Below are 13,443 nucleotides of genomic sequence, written 5' to 3' on the forward strand. Positions count from 1 at the left end.
CTATGGTAAAATCAATATTATATAAAGTATAAAAAGAAAGTTTTGATGTTTTCATTCACCCTGTAATTATCAGCACAAATTAATACATAACATATTCCCTCCTGATCTAGAAGGGAAAATCTTCCCTCCTGAAGCCAGTGATAATGAGGACATTTTAAACTATTTGTAATTTGTGGTTTTAACTTACTCATTTCCCATGTCTGTGACTGCTGACATTAACTTGGAAGTAGGTATATTTGACAGTGGGCTATGTTCCAACTTTAGCAATTTTGGAGTATATATTAAATTTTTACTGTCTTTAACATAGTCTCTCTGTGCTCCACTGTCTTATGGTTTATATTATTGACTTATTCTCAAGTTACTTTGTGAAAAAACATTTTATTTTCTCCAATAGTTGTACAGCTTTTAACACTTCTGTGACCATGTCTCTTCATTTATATTTCATATGTGAACTTGATACATCCTAAACTCAAGATTGAGCCTACCATAGTGCTGCGGCACACATACTGACTACCTTTAGGTGTCATTTATTTTTACAACTATTTCATTTACTATTTTTCGTTTTCAAAGTCAAATAAAGGAAAGCTTCAGACTGTTCTCTAGGTATTCATTAACTCTAAAGTTGGCTGTTTTCCTTTCTGACCAGTTTGTGGAGAGAGAAGAAGACCCAAATATCTGTGAATTTCTTTGTGGCCAGCGTGTGTGACTTTGGCTGGATTTCAGAGGTGGGGTGAGGAGGGGTGCCGTGATGACAGCGTTATCGGCACTGAGAGAACAGTTTCTCTGCTGGGCTGTTAGGAGCAGGCGGTGTGCACATGTGCAGTTTGATTAGGTTGGGCAGAGTACAGAGGTGCTGTGACCCATACCCACAAGAGCCCCTTTGTAAAATATGAAAACTAAACCTCCCTTCTGGATTCTCTGCAAACTCTCACCTCCAGTGCTGGGAAACTGAGAATCCTTTTCTTAGATTCTTCATGGTTCCAGTTCCATTGACCATTCAGTTGATCCTCCGAATTGAGGAAAAGTGGCAAGAGGGAGTGCTGTATGAGCAGAAACAGAGGAATGAGTCTTCTGAGGCTGTATCCACACTTACCAGTGACTTCCGGGACTGGGAGCCTGGGAGATCAGGGCCCAATGGGGGCCTTCTTCACAGACTGAAGACCTCCAAACAGATGAAGCATTTCTTTGCACTGTCTAACGTGGGTCTTTCTAAAAAGGAGGCCTGTCCTTTGGGATTTAAATGCAGTCCTTAAAAATGTGCTTTGAGGTTTGCTAACTTGTCTTCTGGGAGATGACTGGTCACTGAGTGGTTCTATTGAGAACATAGTGCAATGATCATTGAGTGATCGATCTTCAACCTGAAGCCCATTGGAGAGATTTCATTTCCACATATGACCTGTCAGGGAGCAATTTTTACAGGGTTCTGTTGTTCTGTCAGCCTCAGTTACAAAGGAATGGAGTGGATGCATGAATTCAGAGGTCCCACTTCCTCTGCGGGTGTGCGTCTGCTGTGAAGAGTGCCAACAGGCTGGCCGTGCAGTTGTGAAGTGTCCCCTCCTCTGGCATGGATGGAGGATTGCCTAGGGCATGCGTTAATAAAACAGTGCAGATGTGTATTATTTATTAGCACCTCTGAAGGGATAACACTTCCTATGCTTTATTTCACCAAGTCCTATCTAAAATTAAGTGAGGTAGAGACCAGAATGACCCCTATCTTGTAGATGAAGACGTTGAGCCGTAGGGAGGAAGTTTAAGCCACTGGTCGGGGTCACATTGGCCAAGCTACAATTCAGTCTTAATCTCTCTGACTTCTTTTGAGTGGTGGTGGAATGAATACCATGAGCCTTGGGAGGATGGTGTCCTAAAATAGCACAGCACTGGAGGCTCCAGATTTGACATCTCCTCCGAGTAGTTGAACTTCCTTGGACAAACAGCTTCACTTCAGTGCACCTCAGTTTCCTCATTTGTTCAACAGGATGACCTGCAATGATACTTTTTCCATTGTAAAAATGATATTAGCTTGGTTCTTGGCAGCCTCACAGTCAGTGTTGAGTGAATCTGATTAACTACGTCAGACTTCATATTAGGGGTTCGTTCACTCATTCATTTATTAATTTGATAAAGGTTTTCTGCGCACCTTTTATGAGCCTGGCCCAGAAGAGAGTATGGAGTAATTTCAGACTCAGAGCCTTTCCTCATAGAGCTAGCAGAATGATACTGCTTCCAGCAGATTAGCTGTAAGTGTGTTTGTGTCAAATGCTATTATTGTTTTACTTATTGCAAATGCATTGCCACAAAGCATTATTCATCAGGAGCCATGTGGCCCACGGCAAAAGATAAGCAACATGGGTCAGGTGCTGTTGCCCGGCCTTTCTGAGCTCACAGCTGGCTCTAACCCCCTGACTTGTAGGAGAACTTTGTTCTTTCATTGATGAGCATTTGCTACATTTGAGAGCATTTATTTTTAAGCATAGAAAGCTGACATTGTTTTAGGGAGCCTTGTATTTTTTTTTTTTTTTTTTGCCAGAGGTCGAAGAGCTGAACACAAGAGGTTTGAGAAATGAAAAAAAAAAAAAAGAAAATTAGTCACCATGTTATAACCTGTTCTCCAGTCTCTGATCCACCTGAAGGGGTGTTACCCAATTTCACTTCACAACTCCCCTATTTTTAAAACAAATAAATCCCGATCTTATGTAGATGAAAAGAATTTCACTGCAAATGAATGAAAACCGTTTGAAAATAAAGATAAATAGACATTAGAGGAAAAGTAAAGAGAGACTGGGCAGCTCCTCCTGAGATGGCTGGTGTGAAGGAGTGCAAATTCATTACCTGATCCTTTACGGTCTCAGCTCACATTGTGTGTTGGGATTTTATGTGCCTTATTGAGCTCCCGAGGAAGCTGTCATTTCAATAACAGTAAAATCCATAGGTTGGAGCCAAACCACCCAGATTCAGATCTTCTTTTTTATCACTTAGTCATGTGACTTCATACAAATGACCTAATCTCCATTTCTTACCTGTAAAAAGGGGCCAGCAAATTGTGAGAAGTAGATAACAGATGTATAAAGTAACTGAACACAATGCATGGTGCCTCCCTGTTATTCTTCTTGCTCATCATTCTGCTTCAAGGATATATAAAATCTCCCACCTGGCACTTCTGGTTGCAGGAAATGGGTATACTAAGGCATGTGTGGAGTGTGCTCATCTCCTAGACATAACCAGAATCTCCTGGAGTCATTGTCCTTTCTTATTGGATGACTGGCCACCTTGCTTTGCCCAGGACCAAGAAGATTCTAGGATGTGGGACTTTAATTGATAAAACTAGGAAGTCCCAGGCAAGCCAGGATGAGCTGGTTACGCTAAAGCTGGCAAAGTCTTCATTTTTCGAATGGTGGAGAGGAACCATGAGACTGAAGCTGACACTGTGAGGCATCCATTGAATTAAAGACCTGTGGCTACTGTCCTTCAACACCAAATTAGAGAAAAAAGAGGAAGAAATCTAACTTGCTACCCTCACATGAGACTAAGCGAAGTGACCTGCTTGACAAGAGGTGGCTGTTAGCCCTGGCTACCCATGAGAATCACCCAAGGAACTTTAAAGAAAAGAAATACGGATGCCTGCTTTTTCTGGGGTGGGGAGTGCCGAACCTTGGAACTTTTAAAGTTCTTTAGATGATAAAGAACTGGATAAACCTGGATAATATGTCATCCAGGTTTGAGAATTACAGCTAATCAACAGGTATAAAATGGCTTACATTTTTGTGGTAATAGACAAATTCCCAATTTCCTGATCCACATTCCAGCTGTGATGATGGGACCTATTAGTAACGTGTGCTGTTTCATTGTTTTGTTCACACTTGGTTTTCCATTTGAAGAAAATTCCTTTGAGATGATTGAGTGTTCCTTTATTTTCTTCCCCTTCTATTGCTCTGTTTTCTTTTATTTATTGCCTGTTCTGTGAGGGCAACATAAGTATTAATGTATAGCTTACCTCAGGGAACATAGTTTTAAAGCTTGAGAAAATTCAGCATTTAATTTGAGTTGAGAAGGAACAGTGGTGATATTTCTGATGAGAAATATTAAACCCTTTCTTTATGCTGGCTGGGGAGTTTTGCTGGCATCATGATAGGGAAGAGCTCCATTTGGTATCTGGCTGGGGATGGCTGCTGCTCAGGGTGAAGTGGAGTGGGCTTGGGTTGGCAAGTCCTAGAGGGAAGGAGGCAAGGTGAGTGGTAGTTACAGGCTTTAGGAATAGGGTCAATTTTTGAAACACCTGGAATGAGTGGCAAGCTCTATTGCACCAGCCGTGACATTCTGGAAAAGGCATGTTTTCGACCTGAATTTATACATACCATTGACAAGTCTTAAACATTTTTTTTCTTATGACGATAATATGTACATTTTTATCATAGAAATACTGTGAAGAAGAAAGAAATTCTTCTTCACCTGAATTTTACCATTTCAGAGATAGACAACCATTGCTGAAGTTTGCTGTCTGACTTTCTATTGTTCACCTAGGTGCCCACATACAGTATATGAATATTCTCTCCAAATATATGCTGGATATTCTTTTTTGTTTTTTTCTTTTGGTGGTACCAGGGATCAAACTCAGGACCTTGTACTTGCGAGGCAGGCATGGTGCTACTGAGCTAAATCCCTGGGTGGATATTCTTTTTGATATACTGTTTTCTTTCCACTTCTTAAAATTGGATTAATATTATCCTGTTACTAAAGATTCTTAATACTTTCTTCACACAATAAGCTTTTCTATGGATTTTTTTTACAATTACATTATTGTTCAAAATTTTTTTCAATTTTTCCCTTTTAGCCACTTTAGTCAATGTCTTTATAACTAAAGGTTAAGAAATTGAATAGCTGAGCCCAAAGCTAAGGAATTTTTAGAGATTACTGTTCATTGTGTCTAAATTACAGACTGCATTCATACCAGTATTTGGTTGGTATGAGATATTCTCCTTCCCCTAATTCATCTTTGCTAATTTAACAGGCCCCAAATGGTTTTCTACTTTATAAACTTTTCTTTGACCAATGTGAGATTGAATATTTGTTCAAGTGTTCATTGACTGTCAGCATTTTTCTTTTGAAAATTTTTGTGCCCTTTCACATAGTTGTCTTGTTGAGATTGCTCTTTTTCACACTGACTTATAAAACCATTTTAAAAACAAAGTCTATTAACCCTATCATATATAGTGTATTTCTCCTTTCCATTGTGACTCTGTTTATAGTGTGTTTTAGAAAACCACCTGGTACCTTTGCATTTTCTGCATTTTTAATTTAATTTACCAGACAGTGACATGGCATTAGCGTTCACTTGCCTTAAATAGTTATTAAAAGAGTCCCCCCCCCCCAATCCCCTCCAAAGTATACTATGATCATCCAGTGGAAATATCTGTGTAATTGTAGCATCTTTAATGTCTCTATGGCTATCTCAAAGAACTATAAAGAACAATTAATTTTACTTGCTATCAGGGCCCCTGTGAATCTTGGCAAATGTTCAGCTTATAGGCGAGAATATCCAAGCCAACTCACAATTTACTGTGCAGTTGGCTACAAATTACTGAGATGTTTTTTAATCCATCTAAAAGAATGCTGTCTCTTGAACACTAAATTATGACAACTTATCTGACAGACTTGAGAGCATCTAATGGTTCTATCTCTAGGTAATGTGATCCAGCTGGAGATTCAAGGTATGCAAAGCCCATGTTTTTAGAACAAAAGGGTACTTTTCTCTAGCCAGTAAGTAAAAGTGATTTTTTCAGCTATAAAAGGACAAAAGGTTTTGAAATGATCCCACTGGGCAGGGTTTCCTAGACTTGTTTTTCTGGCAGTTAGCCATAGAGCTAAGCCCGAGTCTTCCAAACTTCTTCCATTTTTGTAGCAGTGTGAAGAATTCACTGGCTGAGGCTGGAGTCTCTTTATGGTGTGATGAATATCCAGCATCCTCTTAACCTAGAAGCTGCCACAGCTGGACATGTACCGATGTCATCAGTGAGCCATTGGTCCATATGTATTAAGCACTGAAGATATGGTCCTTTTTCCTTTTGATTTAGGTACTTTTCCTGCTCTCGGGTTTTGTTTTTCTCTTCAAAGAAATACATTTAACGCTATGAATATAACAAGAATGGTAAATAGTCCTTGGCTTCAGTGAGAAGTTATCAAAGATGTTGAACTAATGTATTATTTCATCTCATGTTCAAAGTTTTTTTTGGTACCGGGGATCGAACTCAGGTCCTTGAGCTTGCAAGGCAGGCGGCAGAACCACTGAGCTAAATCCCTGGCCCTCATGTTCAAAGTTTTAACAGCTCTATAACATGGATTGCCTTTGTTAATTTTCTGGGTATGCTTCATAATCCTGCAAACAAGAATACTGTGATCTGTTTTCATTGCTCTTTTGTAAAAAGAAATGGTCCGCCTCTTGGTCCCAGGCTTTTGCTAGAGTCAGATAAAAATTATGTAAATGGCTAGAAATGATTCACCTCAAAGCATGTACAGAGAAATCAGTACCATGTAGGTGCTTTATATGAATTACCAATAACAAGATTAACAGTAACAACCATGTGTGCTATCCTAGTTATTGTTCCAAATAACTAGGCATATTTAGTTCCTGAAAATAACCCCTTAGGGTAGGGGATATTGTTTTCCTTATATTTCAGATGACTATAGCAAACAAAGTTAAGTAGCTGAGCCAGGATTTGAACATGAAAAATCTGTCTGTACAGCTTGCCCCTTTACTCATTAAGTTGATACTACAATACCACAAGATTGGTGTAGTATCATCATTTTATAGATGAGAAGCTGAAGGTCAGAGGAGTTAATAACTTTGCAGTAACTTTTCACAGACCTGGAGAGAAGCAGCAATTAATTGAAATCTTAATTCCAAAGTCTTCTTCATGCTTTTCTCATACTGTGAAATGTTCCCTTGAATTTAGGGTTTTGTCTACTTCAGAGAAAGCTTATAACTGGCCAAGAGACATATGCTGAAGTGGGTCTAGTGAAACACATTCTCGCAGATTCTTTTTGCACAGGGAGGTTTCATTTAAACTGCACTCTAGGGGGCAGGGATTTAGCTCAGTGGTTTCGCTGCCTGCTGTGCAAGCGCAAGGACCTGAGTTCGATCCCTGGTACTGGAAAAAACAAACAAAAACCCAGATAAACTGCACTCTATTTGTGTGAGTGACATAGCTGTAGAACTTGGCTTTTGAATTTATCCCTGCCTCTGGGACTTTGCATTTGCTGTCCCACAGCTTGGAACACTTTGTCCCCAGACTGCCATGCCTGACTCCTTCTCAGGTGTCAGTTCAAATGCAGGACCTTGGTGGTCCTGGCCCTAAAATCCTGTTTTCATCTCCTAGGGCTGCCACAACGAAGCACCACAAACTGAGTGGAATAAAACAACTGAAATTTATTCTTTCACAGTACTACAAGCCAGAAGTCCAAATCCAAGGTGATATGGGGCCATACTTCCTCAGAATGCTGCAAGGAAGACTCCTTCCTTGCCTCTTCCATTTCTAGAGACTGCACGAGTTCCTTGGCTCATGGCAGTGCAACTCCTATGTCTCTTTTTGCCTTTATGGAGCTCGCGCCTCTGTGTTTCTCTTCTTTTTATGAGAATACTTATTGAATTTAGGACACACTTGGATAATCCATGATGATGTCATTTCAAGATCCTAACTTGCAAAGACTGTTTCCCCAAGTAAGCTTCAGGAGGCTGAGTCTTGTAGGGGCTACCATCCAACCTGAGGTTAAGCAGCCTTCGTTGCTGTTGTACTCTGTGACATTAGCTTCCACTTTATTTCTTCAAAGCACTTGTTATTTTATGCATCTTGTTCTTTTTGTATCTGCTTTCCTTTTGCCCATCTCCATCTTCTCAAATTCAGAATTTTTGAATAAAAAGCTGTCATGTTCACTGATATTGACAGGATATAGAACAATGTTTAGTTTATTGTAAGGATCACCAAATATCTACTGCATAAATGGTTGAAATAATGATACAGTTAGGCCAATGAAGTATCAATTTGACTCTTTGATTCTTTCAACGATTGCCAGGATTTTATTGTATTTCTGTTATTATTTTTAAGTTTTTGAGTTTTAATTGAATATTTTTGGAAAAGCAAATGTATTATGGGACACAGTGGATAAATATATCCGACCATTTCAATATAACACTTCATTCCTAACTTGTCTTGTTAGTTCCTTTTGTTTTTGCTCCCCCACCACCAGGAATGAATCCTCAGTGGAATATTTCCTTCTCCCTTAGGCTCTGATCACCTACGTGAGAAAGATGGCCTCTGGGCTGTCTTGGTCTGGCTTTCCATCATTGCTGCCCGGAAGCAGGGTGTGGAGGAAATTGTTCGAGATCACTGGGCCAAATATGGCCGCCATTACTATTGCAGGTGAGAAGGGAGGGTCTCTGCATGCACCCTGGGGAATTACTCTTAGGTTCTTTTTAAAACTGATGGCCTAGAACTTTAAGGAGGAAGCATCTTTCAGGAAGATCTGAAAGATACAGAGGCTGGAGTTGGATTACCCCAAAAGATATGGGGGGGGGTGTCAAGAGCTACCAAACTCGGGTCCTTAGCTTGCGAGGCAGGCGGTGGAACCTCTGAGCTAAATCCCTGGCCCATCTCACTGTAATCTTTTCATCATTGTCTAGAAGGTAGGCTCTCTCCCAAGAGCATAGATGAATGGGAGAGCTTTGAAAACTCCTCACATAGTCAAACTGGGGGCATTTCCTGTTGGTTGTCCACCCATATTTATCAAAGAAGGAGGACAGATACAAAAGCTGTGGCTAGTTGAGGTGTTTTCTTAATCCTCTTTCTACCTTTGCCTTATCTTCTGACCAATAGTTGGAACAATGTCCAGGATGTCTAAGCTGGTACTCTTTGAAGGAACCACATGGTTCAGGAGCCTCAGATTTTGCTAGAGGTTTACTCTCATAAAGCAACTCAGAAAAGGAAAATATTACCTGGGGTGGAGGAGATTAAAGGGTGGTCTGTAGGAGCTTAGGGTAGATGATGTGCATTCTTTTCCTGTTGGTGAATTGAGAGAGTATTCTGGGGGCATGGTTGCTTGCTAGGTAGGTGAATCTAGTTATGTAGGTATATGTTACTAGTATCAAGCCATGATTTAGGGAAATGGGTGGAAATTGGAGAGAACTTGGGGTGGGATGAGGGAATGTTGAGTGTCTTAGAGACTCTGTGTATTAAAAACAGAGATATTGTGGCTCATTTTGCTTTGATTTTAAATACGTAATTAACTACTGTGGGTGTTTAGTTGTGTTTCGAAAGCTTGAGGGACAGAAAGAGAGCTTTAGACCCTTCCCTTATAAGGTGATTATTTCTTTTCTTAAGAAGCTATTTACTTAGATAAATATCAGAGAATAAAGACTATTTAATTTTATTAAAATTAAAGGGATTGGAATGTTCTGGAAAGTGTAGACAACACTGTAATGTTCTTGGTTCCTGTTTAGTTAAGAAGGCTGGGAATGCAATAGCCTGCAAACCTCCTCTGATTATTTATTGCATCAGAAAATCAAGATTCTTACGGGGCTGGGGATTTAGCTCAGTGGTTCTGGTGTCTGCCTTGTGAGTGCAAGGTTCTGAGCTCGATCCCCCGTGCCAAAAAAAAAAAAAAAAAAGACTCTTAGGGCAGAAAAGAACTTGTCCAACTCATAAGTGTTTTCAACAAGTGCTTACCCCCCCCCCCCGATTTTTGTGGAATTTCTGTGTGTGTGTGTGTGTGTGTGTGGTTTTGTTTGTTTGGTTTTGGTATGCCAAGGGCTCACCAACACTCTTCCAAAAAGTTCAACCTGATAAAATATATCATTATTTCCAGCCTCTGGCTTAATGCGATTGCTTTGAGTCAGAGATGTAGTCCTCCTAATTTGTGGAATGAATATCTAAGTTTCTGCCAGTGTTTTATACAAATGGTGTTATAAGAGTATTTATAATATAGTTCATTTTTTTGTGGCCAAGAATTTATGTGCTAATTACATTTTTCATAAAAGTACCATGGTAGAGAATAATATGCCATGGAGATTTGATTTCTTGTAGAATATTGAATTACATTTCAGATTTCTGTCCAAAAAGATCACAGAAAGAGAAAGGAAGAAATAGGTAGAATGAAAGATAAATTTTTCCTTTGATGCCAGCAAATAGCAAGATAAAATGTTTGTGAAATAAAATGACTTCTCACCTGACAATTTTCTTGGCAGAGAATAAATAATAAAACAATTTCAGTTTAACTAATACTGAGTCTGAAGTTATACCTGAGGAAAATCTCACAGGCAATCTGCTTGGTTTGAGTTGACCTCAGAAGGAATTCTCCCTTAAAGGTTAGTGTTGGTTGTAGTGGCTGGAGGGGACATTTGGGATGGTGAAGGGAAGGTGGGTCCAAGACCTGTTTGTGTATAAAGATAAACATTGGGGCCGTCTGGTCTAAATATGGTTTATCCTATCAGTGGATTTTCTCAACTTCTGAATCTCAATGCCTCGGTATCTCCTACTAAACTATCCTATCCTATCCTGCCCTGTCCTCCCATCCCTTTCTGCTTGGGCTATCTTCACCTTCCCCAAATAATTGTCATTAAAGAGAACCTGGTCTCAGAACACATGCAGTGAGAGCATTGTAAGGAGTTCCTTGTTGGTTTGTTTCTGAGGCTTGGGAAGAAACACCTTGTGTAGGAGGAAGAGACTAAAAGAAAGAGATATAGATATAGGGATTCATTGCTAGACATGGTATCATTCTATGTCCCCCATTTTGGACAACACCCTCACGTTTACTTAATGGCTTAAAAGGTCTCCAGCAGGAAAAAAAATAGTAACAACTATTCAGAGCTTCCTTCTTTCACTTTAGTCTGAGAACTCACATCCTTTCTCTATGGTACCAGAAGCCCAAATATGAGATCCATCCTCAGCCACTTAGGCACAACTGCCCCTCCTTGGGCTTCTTCCTTAAACAGCCCCTCCTGGGTGTGCCCGTAAGGTCCATGCCAAGACTATCTGATGTTGGGAGAGACAGTACAGTTTCTTTATGGTGGTGACTGAGAATAAAAGTTATTAGTATTTTTAAGCTCTCATGCCTGGTGCTGTGCCAACTGCTTGGTGTGCGTTGTTACATTTTAAACTCCAAAACAACAAATAAGATAGGGATTATTTTTAGTCTTTTTTGTTTCTAGTCACCTCCTATCCCCACTGTGTTTGCTGCTCTTGGAGAGGAGAACTTTTTTGAATGGAACAATTGTGGCACTTCTTCCGAGTTCCCGAGAGAGTTTTATATGCATTCAGTTCACTTTTTCCCTCTTTGCCTCTCCTGGTACATGCCTCTTTCCTTCTGTTCCTTCCCTTTGCTTCCTTCCTCCCATTTCCCACCTAAACTATTTACATAATACTACATTCTAGAACTCCAGAAAATAAGAGAGCTGAGGTCTTTGCCCACCTGGAGCTCATATTCTGCTAAAAGCCAGACAATCAAGAAGTAACCAAATACACACCAAAAAGATAGATACCGACTGAAATAACTACCAAAAAACATAAAGGGCAATGAGAGGTGATATGTGTGGGGGGGTGCTCTGCCTAGGTGGGTGGATGGTCAGGGAAGGTCACTTTCTGGAGGTGACAGTAGGTTTGAAGATTTAAGGATAACAACGAGCCAGCTCTTTGAAGGTACCAGATAGAGGAATATAAGAGCATATGAGCTAGAGGCACCAAGCAGCAAGGGCAGAGGCCCAGGGGCAGGATAGGGTGAAGGGTCCTTGACTGGAGAGGAGGCCATGGTGTGGTGGCTGCAGCAAGTGAACAAGGGTGAAAAGAGGGACAGTGCAAGTCAAGGAGATGAACAGAGGCAGATCCCGCAGTGTCTGACACACTGTGGTTTGAATTTTGAGTTTTGTTCTCAACATGATAGGTGTGTCAGAGAGGTTTAAAGGAAAGGAGCGATGTATCTTGATTTTTATAAGACTGCTCTGTCTTCGGTGTGAGGACTAGGTTGCAAGGGCTGGCTGGAAGAGGGAAGACCAGGTAAGGGTACTTCCTTACTTCCTGTGCTTTCCTTTCCTGAAATCAGAACCAGTGATTAGATGATTTTGAGGCATCCACCTGGTGGCTGGTTCTCTAACTGGGTTTTTATTCCTGTGTCCTGCCCTCATTCACTAGGTTTGACTATGAGGGGCTGGAGCCCAAAGCAACATATTATATCATGAGGGACCTGGAGGCCCTGGTCATAGACAAGTCCTTCATTGGCCAGCAGTTTGCCGTGGGGAACCATATCTACAGTGTGGCAAAGACAGATAGCTTCGAGTACGTTGACCCTGTGGATGGCACCGTGACCAAGAAACAGGTATGTGCTAGGGAATTACCAAAAGAGGTTATCAGGCAGAACAGGTGGCCAGAATGTCTTAGAACTGGAGAAGTCTTTGGGAATGGTCTGTTCTGAGCTCTTCCTTTTAAACAGAAGAACTCTGCATCCAGGAAATAGGTGATGAATGTTACCTCACTAATTAGTGGCAGAGGTTGGATTTGAACATGGGACCTCTCTGTTCAGTATTTTTGCAGCTCGGTAACTGATGAGACAACACATCAAACAGGTATAGACCCAACATGTTTTTCTCAAACGTCTGCAGCCTGCAGCTCCTCTTATGTGGTGGTGATAGATTCAAAGAAGCTTCTAAGAACAAAAGATCCTTGTCCTTGGAATCCCCAGGTGTAGAGATATTCACTTTCTATTGTCTTTTGTCATGGAAGGATCACAGGAGCTTAACTCATAGAGTTTGGCACCCCCAGTAGGGAAGAAACAGTTGGGAAATTTGCCCAGAAAACCCAAAAGGAAGATTTATGGTTGAGAATGGTTAGCATAGGTAAGTGACAAAACCAGCCATAATTTCTGTATGATCTCATCTTTGTGAATTGTGGAAGAAAAGCTGAGCACTACTATGGTTATCTTTCTTCTCAGTTTTGTCTGTTTTATATGGCAAATACTAACCTTCTGGACACACATTATAGGTATTAACACAGTCTAAATAATACATCCCAAGCAATTTTAAATGAATTTCTATCACCTAAATCCTCAATTCTTATCTTTTTAGACATTCTTCCTAAGTATAGATAACAAGGTATACGCTTCAGGTCTTTGGGGACTAGATATAATGTAGTTACTGCTATTTTGACTACTATTTTCTAAATCCTCCTTGTCATAGGATCCCCTGACTTGCAGATTTTCCAAATCCTAGTGCCTTCTTATTATTCCCTTTGTACTGTCTCTGTTCTGCTTAGCTTTATAGTAGTCTTTTGTCTCCAAGAAAATATCAATGTTTCATTCTAGAAGCCCTTCCATGGCCCAACAACATGACTACAGCATGACTTTGGAAAGGTGAAGGTAGTAAGGAAAATAGGGTGGGAAGAAGCTAGAAGACTCAGAATCTGATCCTGC

General features: G+C 40.4%; 1 protein-coding gene across 1 annotated transcript in view; it reads left to right on the forward strand.

The window, feature by feature from the left end:
- Pgm5 (phosphoglucomutase 5) overlaps positions 1-13,443 on the forward strand; it is a 196,676-nt gene that overhangs the window by 123,713 nt on the left and 59,520 nt on the right. Inside the window, exons 8-9 of the mRNA XM_004838191.4 lie at positions 8,276-8,411; positions 12,171-12,354. Coding sequence (XP_004838248.2) covers positions 8,276-8,411; positions 12,171-12,354 — 320 coding nt within the window. The remainder of the gene's footprint in view (positions 1-8,275; positions 8,412-12,170; positions 12,355-13,443) is intronic.

This window comes from Heterocephalus glaber, unplaced genomic scaffold (assembly GCF_053883595.1).
Source record: "Heterocephalus glaber isolate CG9 unplaced genomic scaffold, H.glaber_assembly_v1.0 deba00001481, whole genome shotgun sequence".
In the NCBI taxonomy this organism is placed as follows: domain Eukaryota; kingdom Metazoa; phylum Chordata; class Mammalia; order Rodentia; family Bathyergidae; genus Heterocephalus; species Heterocephalus glaber.